The following is a 24,336-nucleotide window of genomic DNA, read 5'->3' as shown; positions in this document are numbered from 1 at the left end:
GCTAATGCATCACATTACAACTGAATCCTTACAAAACAAGAAGTTCTGAGTCAGAAGGATTTCTCACAGACACACACACACCTGCCACACTGTCATCTATGGACCATGTGGGAAAATCGCAATTTCAACTGCAAACAGAAGTGAGCATCAGTTCTATAGATTTATATTAACAAAGCTTTAAAACCTTAAAAAATAAAAAAAATAAAAATTTTTTGTAACATCTATCTTAAAATGTTCATCAAAACCCAATTCAAGTGAAATCTATAAACTTGTGAAAACTCTCAAACTGAATTTTGTAAATGTATATATTTGATAAGCTATTTTTTTTATTTAAATTAGTTTTTTTCTTTCATCTTTTTATATATACCTTTTACAGTGAGTTTTATTATACACATAATTTTTGGTTACAGCAGAACATTTGCTGTAATTGCTGCCCGTTTGTGTTTTTATTGCAAAGGTACTTACACTAGAGTTGTGTCTCTTCGAGAAGTGCTTGCTAAGAAAAAATGTAAGGCAAATTCTGGCGTTAGAATAATATGACAGTGTTTTTCTATGTTTCATCAGTAGTATGTCCGAATACTACATTTCAAAAACAGTAGGTGAAAATGATATGCTTATAAATCACATGACCGTTACAGAAGGATGTTACCTCCAGTATTTAAAGTGCACGTTCTGATCTAGTTTGATCTTGTAGATTCTTGTTATTCACAGTATTCTGGGTCAAACGGTCAACTACAATTTTTCCTACTTTCACAGCAGCCTAGTTGCAACATGTTTGCAGTTTTCACTGTAAAAGACAAACAACATTTCATTCCAGTACATACTTGTGTGTGACTGATATAACAATAACCACAACTGAAACTATCCGTCTGTCCGCTTCATCAGCCATGCAGACTGTGGTTAACTTTGCTCTTTGGTAGGTTTTATACTTTTAGCTAATGTGAAGTACTTTAGAGAAATAGAGAGAAAGATCTGGATTGATTTAAAGTTTCCACTGATTGTATTTTTCTTCTTTTAACTATATTTATTTATTTTTGCAAAGTCATCACATTTAATCTAACAGTCTTGCATGTTTACAACGTAATTTTGATTTAGATGATGCATCTTAAATGCTTCATATTCTATAGACTAATAAAATAATTATTACTATTTACAGTTTTGCATTCTTAAATACCTTTGTGGTGTTATTTTCTCTATATTATGAGTTATATGAGTTATATATGAGTTATTCAAACTCTGGAACAATCTACCTAACGCTGTTCGGGAGGCAGACACTCTGTCAGTTTAAATCTAGATTAAAGACACATTTCTTTAACCTGGCTTACACATAACACACTAATACACTTATATTATTCAAATAACTTATTTATTTAGCCTATAAATAATAATAATAATAATAACTAGGGTGAAGTTCGCTAAAATGGGCCACGTTTTGGTAAATTACTTTTAATACCATCAAATAAGCTATGCAGGAGATCTAATGATATTCTTATAAATTAGCATGGGTCTCTTAAATATATTTACATTTTTTAAATGTGAAAAAATATAAAGTTTTAAAATTATTAGAGTAAAATGGGCCAATATAAAAAGAGAACCACAAAGGTAATTTCAGCTTAAATCATTTTATTTTAACAGTAAATTGACACTGTTGCCATAGCAACACCATAAATGTATTTCATTAAATAGAAAGTTGAGTGAATATTTAATTAAACAATGCAATTAGAAATGAACTGATCATGTTGTATAGGTGTGTGTTTCTGTGCATTGGTGTCTTTTTCCTGCATGTGTGCTTGTATTTTTTATTTTTTTAAAGACTGTTAAGATTTTGTATGGATACATATCTAGAGTAGGCCTATAAACCTATTTTCACCCTCAATTTCTGTGTAAAAGTATGTGTGTGCACGCAGCCCATTTTACTGACATGTTCCTTTCTTTCCCTTTCTCTTCTCGTCTCTGTTTCCTTTCTTTGTATGGAGGACCAAACCTGCATAAATTAAATATGAATAAATGAATGAATGAATAAATAAATATATTAATGAATAAATAGATACATAGATAAATAAATGTGATAATAGGAAAATAAATAAACGAATAAACAACTTGATAAAATAAATATGATTAATTTGTATATTCATTTATACATTTTTAAACATTTTTAACTTTTATTTTTTCACTAATTCTTTTTTAATGTATTTTTATATTATTTATACATTTATTTTTAGATTTATTTATATGCAGTACTTATGCATTATTTTTTTTTAGAATGATTTATTCCCACATGTATTTATTTTTAGATTTATTTATTCATTTATTTTTACTTTTCCGTGTGTAACATGGAAATGAGGAAGGTGGTCCCTGTGTAGCTTCAGTGCATCATTGGTTGAGAGCTCACGCGTCGAATCGTCAGGCCACCGAAGCGATGAGTCGGACTAGTAATCCAAAGGTTGCGGGTTCGAGTCTCGGGCCGGCAGGAATTGTAGGTGGGGGGAGTGAATGTCCGCTCTCTCCACCCTCAATACCACGACTGAGGTGCCCTTGAGCAAGGCACTGAACCCCCAACTGCTCCCCGGGCGCCGCAACATAAATGCTGCCCACTACTCTGGGTGTGTGTTCACGGTGTGTGTGTGTTCACTGCTGTGTGTGTGTGTGTGTGCACGTTGGGTGGGTTAAATGCAGAGCACGAATTCCGAGTATGGGTCACCATACTTGGCCGTATGTCACTTCACTTCACTTCACTTTACTAGCTAACAATGCTTTTGAGAAAAGCACCCCTGGCCAATTCAATCCGAATAATGTTTACATGTGACTTTTTAATTCTGATTGTGCTTCTAGTCCTATTACGATCGGATTATTAGGGTCCATGCAATCGCAGCCTAGTGGATTGCCCAACATTGCATTCTTTTATTCCACTTTTGACTTTCGTTGTTATTCTGTCTATTTCTGTGTATCAGTGCTGTTGTCCAGTTGGAATTTTCACCCCAAAGTGGCGGCCGTGCTACCGAAGCGCCACCTAGTGGCTGTTACCACTGATCTATAATAGACGAACGAATTGCGTTTTAGTGCAACGATGAGAGCGCATATGGACAAAAAGTTATGTGAAGTATTTTTTACCATAACTATATTATACAACCAAAGAGAAAACCAAAAGAGACAACTAAAATATTGAAGTGTATCATAAAATTATGTGTAATTATGGTCTTTAAGAGGCTGATCAGGGACTATTTAGATTCTATTATTAAAAGCTACCATCTAGAGGTTATATGAGAAAATGTTGCATATTCTTCATGTAAAGAAACAGTGAAAAAAATTCTGAGACCATCACAGAAGCTCTTCTTGGACTGTGTTGTTCGTCTTCTATGACATTTGTGGGCCTTTCATGTTTATTGCTTAATGTTTTTTTCTTTCAAATAATACTGAAATCTTAGAGAATATGCAGCAGAAATATGAAATGCTTTCACTTCTTTCTTACTTATGAATAAAGTCTTCTAATTTTTCCAGAATATTGAGAATCATTATTTCCAGAATATTCCTGTACATCAGAACCAAGCATTTCTCATCTCGACCCCGGTGTGTGTTGTGTGTCGTTCAGCAGCAGTGTGTGAAACATCTCACCCCACTTTGTCTGTCTCTTAAAATAACCCACAGCAGCTGAAACAAAACCTGAGAGACTGGAACAGTTAATGCTGATGACTGAACTCACACAACTGAACAAAACATGAAAACAAATATAATATACATTACATGAGGGCACAACATTGAGCCTGCCCTGTGTTCATCTATATTTGGTTCAACAACCAAATCAGACATCAAGAGACTACAACGGACAATCAGGATTATCTGTGCCCCCCTGCCCAACCTCCAAGATCTTTACATCTCCAGAGTGAGAAAAAGGCTAAGAAAATCACCCTGGACCCCTCACACCCAGCCCACTCTCTCTTTGAACTTTTTGAACAGAGCACTGAGCACCAAAACAGCCAGACACAAACACACTTGGCAATAAAGCTCTTTCTGATTCTGAACAAGACCCTGTTCATCAGGGGTGGACTGGGACAAAGTTTCAGGCATTTCAGTTCTACTGAAGAAAGTTTTAATTCTTTATTGAACACATCCTTTTAAACATTCACAGTGCTGCAGAAAAAGTAAGTGAACTTTGTGATTACCTTGGTGAATGCCATCTCGTTACCTGGATGGCCAACAACCTTTTTTTTTTTGATTTCATGAGTCATGACTTTTTTGCTCTGAGCATTAAAACTGCCCACTGAGCCTCAAAGAAGGCCGGACCTGGGCAAATTAACAAATGTAATAAAATAATACAAAAGAATGGAATTAAACACACACACAAATGCAACTTTAAACTGCCAATTAACATTTGACAGGCAAAATGACAAACTGAATTACTGGATTTTCTGGGTTGAGTTTTGTGAAAGGGCCTATTTTGTAAACAGGAGCGTTAATGCACATTTTATAATTGTATTATGGCTAAACATAACATTGACCAGCATTCACACGTCCATCTTTATTGTTTTCATGTTTTCCACACAGAACATAGAAAGAGATATTGTCTTGCTCTTCACACCTTCAGATGGAATACACCCTAAACATGTCCTGAAGGCTGTTAAAGAGGCTAAAATCAAGTTTCTTCTGTAGCCAAAGTATTGCCATGCTGCAGTGTCTGTGAGGAGAACTCTCATTATCCAGGATGCTGGTGGGTCAAAGGTCTCTTGGTGTAGTGTGATGAGAAATGAATACTGTATGAACATGTCAAAGGAGCAAAAATGATTTCTTTGGATAAAAATCATCTGCTAAATAACTTCTATATTATACTGACTGTTTAGAAACCGTTTGAATTTTATTAAGCACTGCCACCTAGTGGCCATATAAGACACTGTCGAGTATATTTCTTCAGTTCATCATTTATGGCAATTTTGGGGTTCACGTTGAAGTTCATTTCTCTGTGAAATGTTTCTGTGAAATACTACAGTGACCCCATTAGGACATCAACATGTGTTAACATACCATGTTGACAATCAGCATGACAAGCAGACGTGTTGTACAGGGATACTCCATGGGTGTAATGCTTTTTCTACTCTATTTTCTATGGCCCTACACCAACCCTACTCCTAAACCTACCCCTCACAGAAAACTATAGGCATTTTTACATTATAAATAAAAACTCATTCTGTATGATTCATATGCTTGTCCCCAGATATACTGGTTGCTGGACTGCCGGTACATAGGCACAGCGTGAATCATATCCTATGCTATTATTCTTTATGCTGTGAGCAATGTTACATCAAATATTGCACTGAACCATACACTCACAGTGTAATTATGTGCAATACACCCACTATGTGCAGTTCTTGTATTATTCAGTATATATTTAGTTTATAATTGTCTTATATGGTGATATGTTATTTTTTCTGTCATGGTGTGTATTATGTTTATTGTTGTTGTCTTGTTCGTTCTAACTGTTGCTGTTTTATTTATGTCTGCACTATTATCCACATTGAGCACTGGGCTCAGAGAAATGCAATTTTGTTCTGCTGTACACGTCGCTGTATGACAATAAATGTATTTTATGGCGTATGTTGTTCTTTGACCTGTTTGAACACCACCCATGTGATCCGGAACTCTTTTACAACACTTACCTATCTGTCATAACTCTATTCTCACTTGAGAAAAGAGAAATGAATCAGCAATCAGTGAAGAACGAAGAGAAAATCTTTCAACAAAGATTTATGAGATGGGAAGTTTGTTTCTGAACGGACAGCAGATCTTTGTGATTCTCATAGTAATTCATTTTTGAAACAGTCATACAGAAGCTCAGAGTAAAGTTCAGACTGCTGGAGCTCAAACTGTGAAAATGGCTTCACTACATGTGTCTGCAGAAGAGCTTTCTTGTCCTGTGTGCTGTGACATCTTCAAGACTCCTGTTCTTCTGTCATGTAGTCACAGTGTCTGTAAAGAGTGTCTTCATCAGTTCTGGAGAACTAAAGATACTCAGGAGTGTCCTGTCTGCAGGAGAAGATCCTCAAAACTTGAACCTTCAGGTAATCTTGTGTTACAAAACCTGTGTGAGTCATTCCTGAAGCAGAGAAATGAGAGTCGTTCATCCGGATCTGAGGAGATCTGCAGTTTACACGGTGAGAAACTCAAACTCTTCTGTCTGGAGGACAAACAGCCGGTGTGTGTAGAGTGTGTTACTTCACAACAACACATCGATCACACATTCAGACCCATCAGTGAAGCTGGTCCATCCTATAAGGTAAGACAGATTTATTAAAACGAGTCATAAACATGCACATTTCTCAGTACCATTTTGCCTATATGTGCAATTTAAATATGAACATATTACACAAATCTCTGATGTCTTAGATTTTTTATTTAATTCTAGGAGGAACACTATACACCACTGAAGTCCTCACAAGAGATACTTAAACACAAAGGAAGTATTAAAGGAAAGTTTGAGAAAACAGGACAACACATCAACGTGAGACTTAACCCTAACCCACATATTCACAAATTTAATTAGAATTGTCTGATCTGATAATCCCATTGGCTAGCATTCACCTTCCGCATTTTCACTTCAGCAAATGAACTCGGGTGAACGCAGGCAATGTGATTAATATTCATGAGCCCAACCACCTGTTAGCATGAGCTACTGACATTACGCCTCTACTTGAGCTCAGACCTTACAACTCACAACAGGCAAACATTTATAAAGAAACTGCATACTTGAGGTTTATGCAACTACATTCAGTGACACAGTAGTATTTCTAAAAATTATAGTAGATTTGCTCTTCCACCATTGCCTTTCCAAAATGCTGTCTATCTCACACTGAAACAGCAGAGTGATACAAATGTGTATCTGTGTACTGTGTGCTGACACTGCTTTCCCGAAATTACCACACGATAAAGTCAAGATGAATTTTTATTGTAAATATGGACTATGTTGACAAGAGTGATGTAGAAGTTTTCATCATGAAGCTTACACTGGTGATGTACCGGAGAAAAAACAGATTTCACAGTAAATTATCTAATTTTCAGCAGTAAAAACAAGTGTTTTAAAGCTTGTTGTTTTGTAGAAAATCACAGTTATGTATGATATGAGAACAGTAGTGCCTGTAGATAGAGAGTATGTGTTATTTAAGAAAAATATAACTATATTTTCAGAATGACATCATTTTTTCTCTCAAACATAGTCTGTGACAAACACTCCCCAGCCAGGTGGGGTAAAATGCCCCGGGGGGCAATGGACAATTACATAGTTATTCTGTTCTGAACATTAAATCATTTGTTTTTCCATCAAAGGTACGAATTTAATTTTTGTTAAAAATCTAATAACATGAAAACTCTGGACATTTTTCATACTTGGCTTATAATTTATGTCATTGTCACTAAAACTATATGATAACTTTTCTCTAACACATTTAACATTTAATTAAAAAAGTTAAAGCACAAAACACTATAATTCAACAACTTACAAATATTATTACAAATAAAAATAAATGTATAATGTTAACCTTTTCTGGGTTGAGTTATGTGAAAGGGCCTTTATTGTTAGGGATGTTGGTGTTTATAATTTGATTATGATTTATAAGTATAACATTGTTCATCATTTATACATGTTCATCTGTATTTTTATTGTGTTTTATTATGGTGTATTGTTTTATATACAGAACAAAAATGATCTCATCAAGAAAAGCATCTTATTTAAAGATGGAAATCCTGCTCGATATCGTCTGCAGACAAGGACAGACAATTTGGATCAATCAGAACCATACAGAAAAATGATCTTTGGGGAGAGAGACAAAAACAAACCCCATAAAACCATTCTGATGGTGGGAGAAACAGGAACAGGTAAAACAACCCTGATCAATGTGATGATCAACTACAGCTTAGGTGTTCAGAGAGAAGACAAGGTTTGGTTTGAGATCACAGATGATCAGAGCGACCGAACATCAGCTCACAGACAGACCTCCAGCATCACTGTTTATGGGTTTTATCTACAAGAGAGTCCAATCCATTTAACAATCATCGACACACCAGGATATGGAGACACACGTGGAACTGGTCTTGATAAAGAGATCGCTGTGACTTTTAAAAGCTTAAGTGAATCTGAAGAAGGGATTCATGAAATAGATGCAGCGTGTCTGGTGATTAAAACAACACAAATCCAGCTCTCTGACAGACAACAATACATATTTGATGCTGTTCAGTCTTTATTTGGAAGAGATATGGCTGAAAACATTGTATTGCTCTTCACACACTCAACTGGATATCCACCTAAAAATGCCCTGACGGCTGTAAAAGAGGCTAAAATCAAGTGTGCAGTGAATGACAAGAATCAGCCAGTGTTTTTCCTGTTTGACAACTGCCAGTCAGACGCTGCTGATGAACAATATGAAATGATACAAGAACAATCATGGAATCTCAGTGTTAGAGGAATGGAACAATTCTTCAAGTTTCTTGACACAATAAAACCAAAATCCTTGAAGATGACTCGAGATGTGTTGCAGAAACGAAGCCAGTTGGAGGCAAATATCTCCAATTTACAATCATGTGTTCAAATGATGGAACAAAAGCAAAATGAGCTGAAACAAACTCAAGCAGCTCTGGAGCAGAACAAGAAAGATGTCAAAGAAAATAAAAACTTTGAGTATGAAGCTGAAGTGCCCTGCAAAGAAAGGGTTGATATTAACCGTGCTTTAGCCAGTGTGGCGATGTGCTGCACCGTCTGTGAGGAGAACTGTCACTATCCAGGATGCTGGTGGGCCAGTGATCTCTCGTGGTGTGAAGTGATGAAAGATGACCACTGTACAGTGTGCACTAATAAATGCCACTACAGCAAACACATCAAATCAGCACAAATATATGAAATAAAGACAAAGAAGGAGAAGAGGACATATGAAGATTTAAAGAAGAAATATGATGATAAGATTAGGGATGGTGTGTCTCTGGTCAAGAAGCTGGGAGAAGAACTGCAAGAATTAGAGAAAAAGAAAACAAAGCTTTTGAATGAATCTTTTGACTGTGTGGAAACTCTGCAGATGATCGCTCTCAACACTGATTCACTGTTCATACTTCAGCACATTGATTTTCTGATTGAGAAGCTGAAGGAGATAAATGAACCTGAAAAGGCAGAAACAATGGAAAACATCAAGAAGAGAGCAGGAGAATAACAAGGAGCAATTGGATACTTTACAAGATTAAAAAAAATAAACAAACAAATCATGTCTTAGCTACTCAAACCCTGCTCACTCTGAAAACAGGATGCTGAAAATCTTTCAAAAACATGTCCTTCATATGATGTAAGCTATCAGACTTGAACTGTATATCCTCACACTTGTATTTTTTTCTCATTTTTCTAGTTGCTTTGGATAAATAATATATGCTAAATTAACTGATGTAAATACTATAGTGATTACTGTAGTACTCGTCCTGGAATATATCACAAACTGGCAACAGTATAATCTAATCAGATTATACAGTAAAATTAATACAAAATGTTGAAATGTATCATAACATTATGTGTGTAATCATGGCCACTAAGCAGCTGTGTAGGGACTTTATAGATTTCCATTATTTCTAGGATATTCCTGTACATAATTTCTTGTCAGAACCAAACTCGTCCAATCTCGACCCCGGTGTGTGTTGTGTGTCGGTCAGTAGCAGTATGTGAATCATCCCGTCCCACTTTGTCTGTCTCTTAAAATAACCCACAGCAGCTGAAACAAAGCCTGAGAGACTGGAACAGTTAATGCTGATGACTGAACTCACACAACTGAATAAAACATGAAAACAAATATAATATACATTACATGAGGGCACAACAAGACCCAGTTCATACAGTCATTCAGATTTCAGTTAAAGTTGACTTGAGTCAAACTAATAATAGCTATAATACGCCAGATCATGAGTGGCAAAAGCCTGTTTTCCCAGCAGAAGAACACCAGAGAAGAGGAAACTATCTGTAGTCCTGGACCGGATTCATAGATCCTGCGTGGTATGTTTTGTGGGTCTGACCGATCATTCTCTGGGAATAAAGAGGAGTGGAGGTCTTGGCATCCCAACCATGCCGTTTAAATTAGGCTTCATTTAATCTTTTCTTTCACAAACAGCCCCACTTAACAAAAAAGTTATGCTGAGTTTAACAGAGTGTCTTATTTCATGTGACATTGTAGAAATGATGTTTCTCTGTGCGACTCAAAGTCAGTATCATCATTAAAAGCAGCTCTTCATCATGTTGTGTGTGAAGATCTTCTGTAGGTTTGGAAACTCCTCATATGTTACTCATCTGTATCTGTGAGAAAACACACGACACAAAAGGGAAACAGAACGTGGATGTTAATGAAGCCACAGGCTCATGTGAATATGAGTTAATATGAGACACACGTCTATATAAAACACTAGAGAACATCAGCACAGGAACGTGTCTGTCATTAACATCATTTAAATAAAACAACATTTTCATTAAGACGATTAAACACTAACTGTTAACTGTTCATATATCTGTGTTTACTGTTTATAAATAGCTTGTAATGATCTTAATGACAAAACAACAGAACAAATAACACAAAAATAGACTTACAAAATGTCAACAAATAACTAAAATAGAGCAGAAAATGTACAAATATACAAACTGTTTCCAGGGATAATTTTTGCTTGTTTTGTTTTCTTCAATCTTTCAAACATAAATATACATATTTTTTAAACAAATAAATATATAAAAATAATATAAATTATTAATATAAATATATAATATTTTATTAACATTATTAAAACAATAACACATTTTGCTTTTGTAAACAGTGGTTTAACTCCTTTATCTTGAAATGGCTTTGTTAAATCTAAAACATGTTTTTAAGAATATATAAATAATACTATAATACTATATAATATTTATATTTTTGTAAACCGTGGTTTAACTATTAATTTTTTTAATTCCTTGATCTTGAAATGAATTTATCTATAAAACATAAATTATTATTATATTTAAATAAATTAATTAATTAATTAAAATGAAATAAATAGAACAAAAATAATAGAGTTATTAACATAAAACATTTGAAAATTTGGGATTTGTTTACATTATTCAAATAATATTTTTATTTTTGTAAACAGTGGTTTAACTATTAATTTCTTGAATTCCTTGATCTTGAAATGAATTTATCTGTAAAACATAAATTATTATTATTATATTTAAACAAATACATTCATTAAAATATAATAAACAAAAATAATTAACATAAAAAATGACATTAAGAGTTATTGACATTAAAAAATGTTTTTCTGTTAAAAAATCGTTTAACACTTTTCATTTCTTGATTTCCTTAAGTTTGTAATAATAATTCAACTTTTTAAATACTTGAACATTAAAGGGAATAATTCTAGTTTGGCTTCATTGATGGAACTGTAAGCACATCAGACACAAACTGTGATCTATATCTCATGCATCTGTTGTTTATATGAATCCCCGTTCATCTCTCAGCCAATGAGCGCAGCGCGTTCTGCACACATTCACGCCTCGGTGCGCGCGCGCTCACAAACACAGATTACCGGCGATGAATCACGGGCGTAAACCGTCTGATCCCTGAAGTTTATCAGACACCGGACAGGTCAGACCCACGGACGACCAACATGAGCGAGAGGTTTATGGTCGTGCCGGTGGCGCACGCCGAGGAGAGCGCGTTTGGAGACGCAACGGACGGAGACTCGGTGTTTGACGCCGGTGCCGGTGAGGAGCGGCGGGGATCGGTGCCCATCCTCCAGTACAGCAGAGAACCCAACAAATACGGTGAGACGACTTGAGTTCATCCGGTCAGAATGTGTCGCACTTGTTATCAATAACGCAGACCCGTTATGTTGATAATAACAGGAGCGTCGCGCGCGTCTCTCGAGTAACTTACAGTAAACAAACTGGAAGAAACTTCAGCGTTAATAAATGAAGTTACACACAAACTAACCTTTGCAGAAAGATCTCTGTGTTTTAATTATTTAGTTCACTGAAGAGTTTCGTGCAGTATATGTAATATTGTTTATTATAGACGCTTTGTTTTTACGCAAATCTCTCTCAGGAGGTTTAATTCTCTCAGGGCCGTTATCCAGCCAACATTTTATGGTTTATTAAACGTTATGAAAACGATAAGATATAGGAAGGAAATGTTTCCTAAAGTCAAAGTCGAACGGTAACTGAAAACTAACATCAGCGGCTAGTTTATATTTAATTAAATGCTGAACATTCAGTAACACGAGTTTATTAAAATATCTGATATGAGTAAAATGAGTGAGGTGTTTAGTTACCTGTTTGTTTATTTAGCCTAATAAGGTCAGATATCCAGGAAATACAGTGCTGTTTCATCTAAAATGTTAGGCTGATGATACATGGCTAGAGCAGTTTGGCCAGGGATCTTTTCCAGCAGTGCTTCTTGGGCACTTTCTCATTGAGAATGGGTTGCACGTTTCTATCTTTTAGATCGGTCGTGGGTCCTGTGTCTTACCTGGTTTCCCGCTGACATCAACATTGCTCAAAAAGTTTCCCAGAGTATCATCAGCCTCGAAGGATTCTTTCCTTACAAAAATAACCATGATAATCATAGTAACAGCTGCAGCTCCAGTAAAACTGCTAACTTATTACCAATGTCCTTGCATTTTACATTTAGTCATTAAAAATACAGAAATTAATATATTATATTTTATGTCATGACTGTTTCTTTTTTTAATAAAGTTGGCATATTTGACTGTATTTTGCAGTATATTTATATTTTTAATCTTGTGTTTCTTTGCATTAAATGTTGCTGTTTGATTGCATTTACTTTATAATAGACTAAGCACAGTAGGAAGGAATTGTGCTGTGAAATATGATTATTTAGTAGAATATTAAGCTAAATGTACATTTGCTTAGTCTTTATTATTTTCATTTGTATATATATATTTTTAGTCCTGACTCAAATGTTATGTGATAGCATTTTACCAAACATGAGGCTCTTTTGGTGTTACATGACTGCCTGATTTCAGGGGCTTGTCTAGACGTGTCTTGGGACACTTTTCATGCTCAGCTGTCTTCATTGATTACCATGACACATCTGTTTGTTTCCCAGCTTTGAGATCTAGCAACCTACATCCGAAAATACTAACAAAACAATGATTTACGTGAGTGATTCTGGCCTTTTATAGTCTCTCTTTGCTCTGTCATTTATTTAATGAGGTTTATGTCCATGTCGATTTAAGGAAGGAAATATATAACCAACTGCATTAATGTAAATGCATCTTAAAGTCTCCCAGTCTGGTGTCTGTCTTTATCTTAAATAGGTATGAAAGCTTATAATTGACCCTTCATTACATTTAGGCCTCTTAAAACCAAAGTGCCTTTGATTATCTACTTAAGCACCAGTCACATAGTCTATAAAGAAGTTTAAAGAAGTGTGATTGTGAGAGCTGAGCTTCTGCTGAAGGTCTGAAGCCCTTAAGAAGGTCCAGGTGATCCGGAGACGCCACTTATTTCAGGTGCAGTAATTAAATATAGGCTACTACAAAATCGAAGTTCAACATCTTGTTTCAAAAGTTTTGCTTGGTGTTAATCATATAAAGACAATGTTAGTAAAGGGCACTTTTGGTGATGTGCTTTCCAAAGCTTCCCAATGCATTGAGCTGATTCTAAGAGCAGATCAGATCTACAGACACATTAGTGACACATCAGTTTAATTTGTTGGCGTGTGAAGTGCAAACGGAGTCATCTTCCAGATGGTTGAGCTGGGGAGCGTTGGATTGGGTTACACAATCATCTCTATTCATATATGTGGTGATGCTCTCAGACTTTACTCCCAGACACAGAGCTATGCTGAGCAATTGCTTAAGTTGCTCCTAAACATTAAGCAATGTTGAGGTCTTGCAGACCCTGAATAATACTAGATAAGGCCACACATCTAAACCCAACCCAATGCTGAGACCTTATTCTAAATAATGTGGGCCAATGATATTGGGTTTTCATTTTAGAAGCATATTGCAGCTTGTTGCCCACCATAACAATTACAAACTTACATTCAACCAGAAATAAAATAAACAGATATTCCAGGTTAAATACAAACTGTAATATTATTGATTACCACAGACTCTAATATGGACTCCCATAATTTTTGAAAATAAAAGACGTTGATGCATATTGTATGCAAATGCCTTATACCTACAATGTAAATATATAGGGTGATCATCCCAGTTGAGGTATAAGTTGAAAGTATTTGGTGAAAAATTAAATAAAAGCTATTTTTGTAATTTGTAGAAGCTGATGTTGTCTTAGGCCTAAATGTTTTTCATTTGATGATGATAAAATGAAGAATTTTTATTTATTCTAATTATATACATAAAGTCAAAGAGACTGTAAAAGAGCCTATTTTTGAACTATGTACATTTGATATTAAGACAAATTTAGAAATATCTAATTAAAAGCTTAAAAGCAACAAATTTGTATTTTAATTTTATTTCTTTTTTATATATTCCCCTCACATGACGTATTCTTATGTATGTACAATATATGTAATACAATATGTACAATATATTTGGTCCTTAATTAAAGAAAAAAATTCCATTCAAAAGAGCAGTAAAACAAAATGAAAGTAGTATTTAACCTGGAATATTTGAGGTTTCATAGGCCATATGATACTGTACACTTAGTAAACATCACATGATATTTTTGCAAACACACAATGCTGAGTTTACAGATTTCTACAGCAAAGTTCTTGAAAGTGTATTTTTCAAACCACGTTTCATATGTGATCTGAGACGACCCTGTGTTGACCCTGTTACTGAAAGCTCACAGCAAGTTGGTGATGATGTTAGAATATAACTAGTAGATCTGAAGGTCATGGATGAGGTGAGAATGTGAAATCAAACATGATCATTTTCTGCTGTTTAATGGAAGTTTTTGCACCATTACCGGTGTGTTTCCACATCATGCTGTGGTCTCCTCTCAGTGGCTGGAGGTCATGTGTTGGAGGGTGGTCTTCGGTCAGCGTGAGGGCAAATGAAAAATATTTTTTTTTAGCACATTTCTCCATCAGGATACTGTGAACAGCTGACTCAAGCAACCCTGATTTATTAATGTTGGCTGTTTGTCTACACAAGTTTCTGTGCACCAACATTTCCAGTTGCCAAAACAAAGTTTCTTCTCTTCTTCTAACATATAAACACAATGCGTGCCGTGCAGCTTGTTTCTGTGCTTCTGGGCAGCAATAATTAGCTTTAGAGTTCAGGAGCCATTTGTAATTTTATCGCTCTAATTGGCATCATAAGATGACAATCATGTGACTGTGCTCTTGTTCAGATGCTTGTTCTGTTTATGCTTGTTTGGTGTCAAACCCCGTTGAAATGCTTACCTAAGCAGCATTTTAACACTTCATGGGATGCTTCTGATGTAAAAAAATGTATATGTATTTTATGACTGCTAAACTGTTAATAATTTTGTTCTTTTTATCTTTTTCTTTTAGTAATTTCATCGTGTGCTTATGTAATTTTTGTTGTTTTTTTCCCTGTTAGTTATGTTAGTAATGTTGCCTTGGTAACTGTAGCTTTTTTATGGTTTTAGATTTAGTTAACAATAATAACCCTGCTTTTAACATACCTTTTTAGGAATACAGAAATCCCAGAATGCACTGCAGTGAATGCTAATAATATACATACATTTGATCTAATACTGGAAATCTCACTAAAATGTTTGAAAGTAGTCTATTTCACTCAATATGCACATTGTGGAAACCTTGAGTAGAATTGAAATTTCTGCAAATGAGCATTTTGAAATGCTCCTGTTTTCCTCTTGGAGTGTTTTTCCACAGCTTTTTTTAGACCCACTTTAAGCACAATCACTGCATGACTCCTCTCAGCTGATCTGAGTTGATTTTTCTGTGAGAAGTTACCCAGACTCAAACAGGGTTCCTCTTCCTCTCTGTTCTCCCCTGCGAGGAGTTTCATTCCCATCAGCCCCGTGCTAAAGAACAGTGTGCTCTTGGCTCAGGACTCTTGTGTTTCATGTCATCACGCTCCGTCTCTCAAACATTGCTCAGGCGTTGAAAGTAGCAGGTGCTAAATAAACTTTGGCAGGCACAATCAGTTTGGTGTTATATCTGTGTTTGTGTTTTTAGGACATAGGGCACATAAACGTTTAACGCATTTCACCTTTATGAATGAAATATGCTAAATATATACTTTATTCCACAGAGATGTCAGGCAGACTGTTTTACGCTAATTATTCAATCATGATGCACCAAATTTGAATATGCGTGTTTACTAATGAGCTTTATGTGGCAATTGAGAAGAATATTTATATTTTTCTCACACAAAAACTATGACTTCAGAAGACTTGAAATATAATATAAATCAAGATGTGCCTATGGACTATGTTTAACCCAGCAAATCGGGGACATTCACAGAAGTTTTTGACAAAATTATGACCAAATGTTCCTCCAGTAATGTTAATGGAAAATTTGTACACAGTTTTCTGGTCTGTAATATGTGCATGTTTGCACAAAACCAGTACTTAGACATCATTGTTTGCTGAAATGTTTTTGGTGGGTGTTTGTCTAACAATTTTTAAATCTTAAAAGCTACTTACAGTATTTCAAATATTCAAAAGTACTGTTACCGTAATGGTTGCAAAATGATCAAATGGAAAGTTCCCTTAATGTTTTCCTGTAATGTGCACATAACCAAGAAAGACTATAAAGTTTTGTTGCGAACAGATTAAGGCATTATAGTACTAGCCTAGGCCTATCTCACCTCAACATGCATGCATTCAGAGTTTCAACAGCCCAACACTGAAAATGATATTGTGGGCGTTGTATTTTGATTAATAAAATAAAAACTATAAAAATTAAAATACAAAAATGACATTTAAATGATCCCATTTATAAAAAAAAGCAGTTATTTTTATTTCGTTAAAAACGGGCCAAAAGAGACCTCCGAACTAAGCTACCAGAAAATAAAAAAACTCAATGTTTTTGCTCAGCATTACTTTTTAATCCCTGCATGATTTTAGTCATACATGATAAATATCAAATTGCCTACGTTATAGACCATTTCAAGGACGTAAACCATAACAAAGGCGTTGGAACGCTACTGCGCATGTCTGGTCCTGAAGCATTTCCGGTAGTGCCATCTTTAAATCTCAGATCTGTCAAAACAAGCGCGTACTATTTAAGTCTAGCAAATAAAGAAGTAAAAAAGTAAATAAACAGTGATTGGAATACCCTTTAAATATGACTGAGGAGCAAACCTACAAAGAACATTAAAAGTAGTCTTCCGGACGGCTCAAAGCGGCTGATGATGATGCATGCGTGTACATGAGAGACGGCGGATGCTTACAATTAACTGCATAGCAAAGTTTGAGATCATTTGTTCGTACAATGCATGACATCAGTCTTCTGTTTGGTTAAACTGAAGTAAGACAGACAGTGTCACTAACGTACTTATCATGGTTTGTCGATAAGATGTCCGGGGAGCTGATTAGTTGACATTTCACTTGCATTGCTGGGTCAGTCTGTATATCTATGCAAATATTATTTTTCATATTTATTTGTACAGCGCTTTTCACAATACATATAGTTTCACTGCAGCTTTACAGAACAGGTATAACATTCATATAGCGTATTCATATATATACACATGCATATTCATATGCATATTACAATGCTATATGAATGCTAATAAACTAATCACTACATGCCATTATTACTGATTTCATTAGTTTTATAATGTGTGCTTAGTTTGGTCAAGTTTGCTGCTGTGGAACAGTGCTAGAAAGAATTTGAATGCTCTATCTGAACCATCATAAAAATAAACAAGATGAATGCAATTCAGTGCTGGCTACCGTGTTTTGCATAAACCTTTATTATTATTATTATTATTTTTTTAAGATAAAACTATAGCCTACATGCAGATTAATAAATGCACACACACTACATAAAGTATATATGTGGGTTTGTATGTTTTTATGCACATTTACTGTAAACACACATACAGTAGTACTGGTCAAAAGTGTGGGCACTATTACTATTTTTAATGTTTTTGAAAGAAGTCTCCTATGCTCATCAAGCCTGCATTTAATTGATTACAAATACAGACAAAAACAGTCATATTTTGAAATATTACTCCAATTTAAAATATTTATTTATTTATTTCTGTGATCAAATCTGAATTGGCATAATTACTCCAGTTATCAGCGTCACATGATCCTTCAGAAATCATTCTAATATGCTGATTTATTATCAGTGTTGGAAACAATTGTGCTGCTTAATATTTTTGATAACCTGTGATAATTTTAGGATTCTTTAAAGAATAAAAGAACAGCATTTATATAAAATATAAATATTTTGTAATAACATGCACTACTGTTCAAAAGTTTGGGGTCAGTATTTTTTATTTATTTTTATGAAAGAATATTAATACATGTATTCAGCAAGGATTTTAAATTGATTAAAAAAGTGATAGGAAAGACATACTGTTATGAAAGATTTCTATATTTTGAAAATCCCTGCCAGGATTCAATCAATCATATATTATAAAGCATCACAGGTTCCAGAAAAAAATTAAGCAGCACAATTGTTTCCAACACTGACAATAACCAAATATCAAATCTGCACATTAGAATGATCTCTGAAGGATCATGTGACACAAGACGAGTAAAGGCTAGTGAAAATTCAGCTTTGCATCACAGAAATAAATATAAAGAATATTAAAACAAATCAAAAATGCTAGGTGCATATGTAAACAATGACGGAAACACAATGCTGCATCATACTCGAAGAGTTAACGTAAAGAAATACAAATAATCAAAACTAAATTTCCTTACCTGAATGGAAATGTGCGCTGGATCTCCTGCTATTCTGCCTTACTTCACTGCTGCAATCCAGGCGCGTTTCTCTGAAATCTAAACCCTTTCATTTCCGATTATTTATGAATGAATATTAGTTCCAGGCCAGAGGGAGCACCCAACCACCGAGCAACAAGGATGTCAATTTTAATTTTGACATTTTAAACAGCAATCCCACTGTGCATCAAGCACCTGCCGCCATTGTTTTGAATGCGCTCGAACACTAACCGGAAACGTCCGAGGAACAAAGACGTCTCTTCCTTAAACAGCCGAATAGCCGTTGAAGTGGTCTATAGCTTGACTACAAGTTTAAAAACAACGCAACAATTGTTATATTCAAGGAAATTAAACTTACCATCATGAAATGTCTACACAGAAAGAGAATGCCAAAAAGAAAGAGAAACATTAGAAAATAGGCATATTTTATTCAAGATATTAAATGAATGAATGAGGCATTTATTAATGACATGCATTTATCATTCTTACAGTCACCGCCAGAATGTCCAACGAACTTAAAATTGGCTTCTATTATTTTTCCTCACAAATTTGGTAAGAACAGAATGGAAATGATTAGCAACACCAACATAAAAGCAAAGCTAATGTTTTCTGTTAGTTTAAACACAAACTAAGAAAAATGAAACCAAAACTTTAATGTGGCAATAATTAAGACCAAACTGAACGTGTGTTTATGGTGCATTAGGTGGGGTTTGGGTAGACGATATTATCAGATATCGCAATATTTTTTACGGGGATTATCGATAAGATATTTTTGACATATTGCACCGTGGGGGTTTTTGTTGGCCTTGTGCTTGGCCCAAGCTTCAGGATCATCTCATGGACACCAGGATCACGGACACTCTTGGATAAGCTAGAATGATTCAGATATTTGTCTTCTGCTGAAGAAGAGCAAAAAAAGCTGTCACCTGATCCTGCGGTGTATGAGGGACAGCTGAAGGACAAGCGTGCATCTGCTCTGACATTTGAGATGGGTAGCTCTGGCAGAATGACTGAGCATCTGTCATCACCTGCTTACAGTCGCGTCGTTTTAGAGCGAAAACCTCTGCCAGTCTCCACCTGTTGGCTGTAACATGTTGAAAGTCATTTATAGTAATAATTTTATACGTGCTGAATGGATTAGTGCAGATTCCTCGCGTGTCAGAGGCGCAATGGCGTGACATTTGGAGATCCCTCTGGTTTCCGTTTTTAAGCTCCCTGTAACTTTGTACATTCAAGTCCGTTTTAGAAACAGCGACATGTATTGGATGGGGGTGAAAATCTGCTGTAATAGATATGTAGACTGTGTGTGTGAACTAATACTGTTAGTTATAGTTAGTCTGAAGTTACAGTTAGTCTGGGTCAGATTAAACTAGTGAATGACAGATATAGATGCCAGTTTAAGAAGTCAGATATAACATTTACCAACTAAATATGCAATATTTGTTACAAATAATGTAATAAATATGCTTTATGGGTAAATATTGTGTAAAATAAGGGTTTGTAAATTTGTGTATCATTACTCACCGACCATTTTAGTGTCATTAATGTACTATTATAGTTTTTTTTATTCATATTTTAAATGTTTTTATTTTTACATTTTCTGTTTTCATTAAATTTTTTGTCATTATTAGTTCTGTTTATATACAGATGCTACAGTTTTTACTGTCATGGGTGCCGGTGGTAAAACAATAAAAAAAATATAAAAAATAAAAAATAATTAAAATGTGTCATTTTCAGCCAGGAGAGAGTCCATTCATTGTACAGACATTTCCATTAACCCTAAAACACAACGCAGTGAAGTGAAAAATCAATGTGTAAAATTCCTTCATATTAATACAGTAGTTTTTATTCATTTTTATTTCAGTTTTAGTTATTTTAGTACTTCAAGTCAAACTAAGCAAAAATGAAATGTTGCCTTATTTTATTATGGCAACTAGCTGAAGTAAAGTGAGATCTATTAATTTCTATACACACACACACACACACACACATATACATACATATATATATATATATATAATATACTGTATATGTAGTGTTAATTTTATTCCAAGTAACACATTTTAATAATTTTTTTAACGATAATGGTGTTAATTGTCACCGTTAATTTTAACACTGGTATCACCATTAAACAAACTCTATATCAGTCGACCACTAGTTGAAGCATAACAAATAGTTTAGTTCTTTGTTTAGTGCCTAAACTGGGACAAATGAGTCTGTTTGTTTACTCTAGAAATGTAGCATGGAAATATTACTGCAGGCCTAAAGAATCTTTGTGTAAAACCTTGTCAACAAGTGGAAAGTTGGGTTTTGTAGATGTCATGATGCCAGGAAAAGTTTCTCAACATGCATCTTGTGGACTAACCCTTGTTCTGTTGTTTTGTTAGCGTGATGGGTATAAAATCATCAATTTGACTGAACTGGCATGCCAAACAAGCACAGAATTTCATTCAGAAATGCTTTGGAAGATGTTTAGATGTCCAATTAAATTTTCTAAAGAACATCAGCAGGTGGCAGCACATTTCTTCCTCATGCTTTGTTACATAACAGCTTTACTGTAAATACACAGCACACTTGTTTCTTCCAACTTTAACCAACTAGAGTTTCTTAATTGTTGTGAATGAATGTTCAGAGCACACGGTGTTATTTTGTGCTTTGCTCAGGAGTGCAGTAATGTTTACACGATGCTGTGATGTTATACATGGGACTGAACTTGCAACATGACTGTTTTTGTTGGAAGAAACAACCACTCTTACATCTCATTTCAGTTGGTTAACTGTAAATGACCAAACATATAGTAAAAAAATTACATGAAAAATTACGTTTTGCTATAAAACTTTTTTTAAAATAAATAATATGGACACTATGAAATACCTAAAACAGTGCAATTTATGATTAATTTTTTTATTATTTTTTTTACATTTATTTATTTTTACACAATCGAATGTATATGTTTCTCTTTTTTATCTGCTATATGTGCTGTTTTTACACCTGTTTCTATTATGGTAGTTAAATGTTATATTATGAAAGTAAGTGTGTGTATATATTGTATTGAGCTCTTGTTGTGTGTGTTGATGTGGTTGTGTTGTATCTTTCTCATTGGTTGTGATTAACCTCATGTCTCTGACGTCTGATTCTGCATTAGCCTATGTATCTGTTCTGACCATCAGCCATAATTCACTTGTTTGACCCGTCTGGCATCTCAAAACAATCTCTCAGAAATGGTCTGTGTTTGTATTGTACATTAGTGACTGTGTTGGCCTGTGCAAGATTTTACAGTTTATTTTTTAATTGTTTTATGCGTCACTAAGGTTTTAGATGCAATCCAGCCTTCAAAGAGCAGGAAATGAGGCCTGCACAAAACAAATCCAGCTTCATAAATGAACTCAGCTGGATGTCTAAATCACACAGTTTCTGACCGGATCTAAATTTGTGAGACTATGGTTGATCTTACCTGCCAGAATGCCATATTTGGGATTAGCCAGTTGGAGAAAGTGTTTCCTTCCAAAACCTGAACGTCCTGTACAGTAGTGTGTACTGCTCACTGAATCCAAACACCCTCAGCTTTGGACGTTTTGCCATTTAAAGATCGTTGCACAGGTGGAACCAATTCATTAGAGCCAATTCCTGGCAGCTTTAACGTTTTCCTGTTGCTCTTTACTCATTTCTGGGGAAGCCTATCAAGAACAGATGAGATGTTTGTCCAGACCATAAATGTTGGCATCTTTGGATTTGTGGTTTTAGTTGGTTTCATTGTAATTATTTTGGATTATTTCATTCTACTGTGTTATGAAATGCCTTCAGGGCAAGATAGATAACATTTTCTTTTGTTTGCATGTGTTTCAGGTTTAAGTCTCAGCTAGTTGAGGCCTGTTCAGATGGACATGTGTAGGAACACAAAGTCCATCACAATTGGAAATTCCTTATGGAGATAACTGAGCAAAACTCATTCACCTTTCAGCCGTTATGTATTCAGTCTCTGTGAATTGTCATCTGTGAGCACACAGATATTGCTAATGTTGCTTGGTACCGAACAAAGACTTGTTGCTGAAACATTGGTAAAAATAAGCTTAAAAGTGAGTGTACAGTTATATATTGTAGTCTTTTTCCCTAACTTGCACCTCAATAAGGTGTGCGTTTGCTATAATGCTTCAATAAATATATGTTGCCTGGTATCATAAACAACTTGCAGTTCACAATGTCCATATAGGATGCGAGTGGCATGACGAATTAAAGGGCTAATGAACCCAAAAATTACAATTTACTAGAAATGTAGTTTCTAGACATCCCCTCAGGCCATCAATGATGTAGATGATAGATAAAATGCCGTGTAGCCTATTACAGGACCCCAAAAGGGAATAAATACGTGATGTGACTAGGATAATGTATTTCAGTAGCCTAATTTCTCCCGCAGTTATATCATTGGGTAATTATACTGTATATAGCCTAATATCGTGGGCATCATGGAGCCGCTATTATGCCTGGCACTGAAACTGCTTTTTGCACGATCGCTTTTTTGTTTTTAGTTTAGAATTTTATTTATTTATTTTTTTATCAGCTGTTTGGACTCTCATTCTGACGGCACCCATTCACTGCAGAGGATTAATTAGTGAGCAAGTGACGGAATGCCACATTTCTCCAAATCTGATCTGCATCTTAGATTCCCTGAGGTCATGGACATTTTCAGCAAATTTCCATTTTTGAGTGAACTATTCCTTTAACTCTGTCAAGGTTTAATTGTGAGTAATGTGTGTTGAGCAATGATGCAAAAGAAAACAGCATCAGCGCGTCCCTGAATCCCTGGGTTTTCCTTTCCCATGTTATTTTTATCGCTATGACCCGGTCGGTTTGACCGTTGAATCCTCCAGTGGGCCGTTGCTGTTCTTGAGTCTGTCTGTTCTGAGCACTGCGGTGAAATACAATCTGAAGAGCTCGACTCCCAGAACACCCTGAACATAAGAGCATCCTTTGTGTGAGTGCAGCTTCACATTAAACTGGTGCTTTTTGGTCTTTCTAGGAGAAATTAATGGTCCACATGTCACGTTGACAATGAGGAATGTGGAATAAATCACATTACTGATATCTGCGCTGACTTCCTCTTTGCTGATCTTTTATGGCTCCAGTTTGTCTATCATCTCACAGTGTTTGTGCTCCAGACGTGAATGATTGCTCACATCATGTGTTGTTGAGGAAAGTTGTTCTGTTTCTAAGTGATCAGATGCACCATTTTAACAAGCTGTACCAGACAACAGGTGGAAAAACATACTATAGGGTTTGTGTGGTTATCTGTAATGATTGTGGTATCAGGATTCTTGTTTCCCCTTTTCACAAGAAATATTGACACAACTTTACCTCATTAAGCCACTTTAAGATAAGTTTATCAGTCAAGCCATTGACACAACGAAGCTCTCATTTGTGTTACAGGGAAATATGAACCTTATGTTTCTCCAAATAAAATATCTGCTGTGTTAAAAAAAACT

General features: G+C 35.1%; 1 protein-coding gene across 1 annotated transcript in view; it reads left to right on the top strand.

Annotated features, from left to right (window-relative positions):
* Positions 1 to 11,550: 11,550 nt before the first annotated feature.
* The window catches only part of slc12a7b (solute carrier family 12 member 7b), a 68,424-nt gene continuing 55,638 nt past the window's right edge, over positions 11,551 to 24,336 (top strand). The window contains exon 1 of the mRNA XM_079406894.1: positions 11,551 to 11,797. Within this exon, the coding sequence (XP_079263020.1) occupies positions 11,641 to 11,797 (157 nt within the window). The 5' untranslated portion in view covers positions 11,551 to 11,640. The remainder of the gene's footprint in view (positions 11,798 to 24,336) is intronic.

This window comes from Barbus barbus, assembly GCF_936440315.1.
Source record: "Barbus barbus genome assembly, chromosome: 44".
Taxonomy (NCBI): domain Eukaryota; kingdom Metazoa; phylum Chordata; class Actinopteri; order Cypriniformes; family Cyprinidae; genus Barbus; species Barbus barbus.
This window is presented reverse-complemented; position numbering and strand designations above follow the sequence as displayed.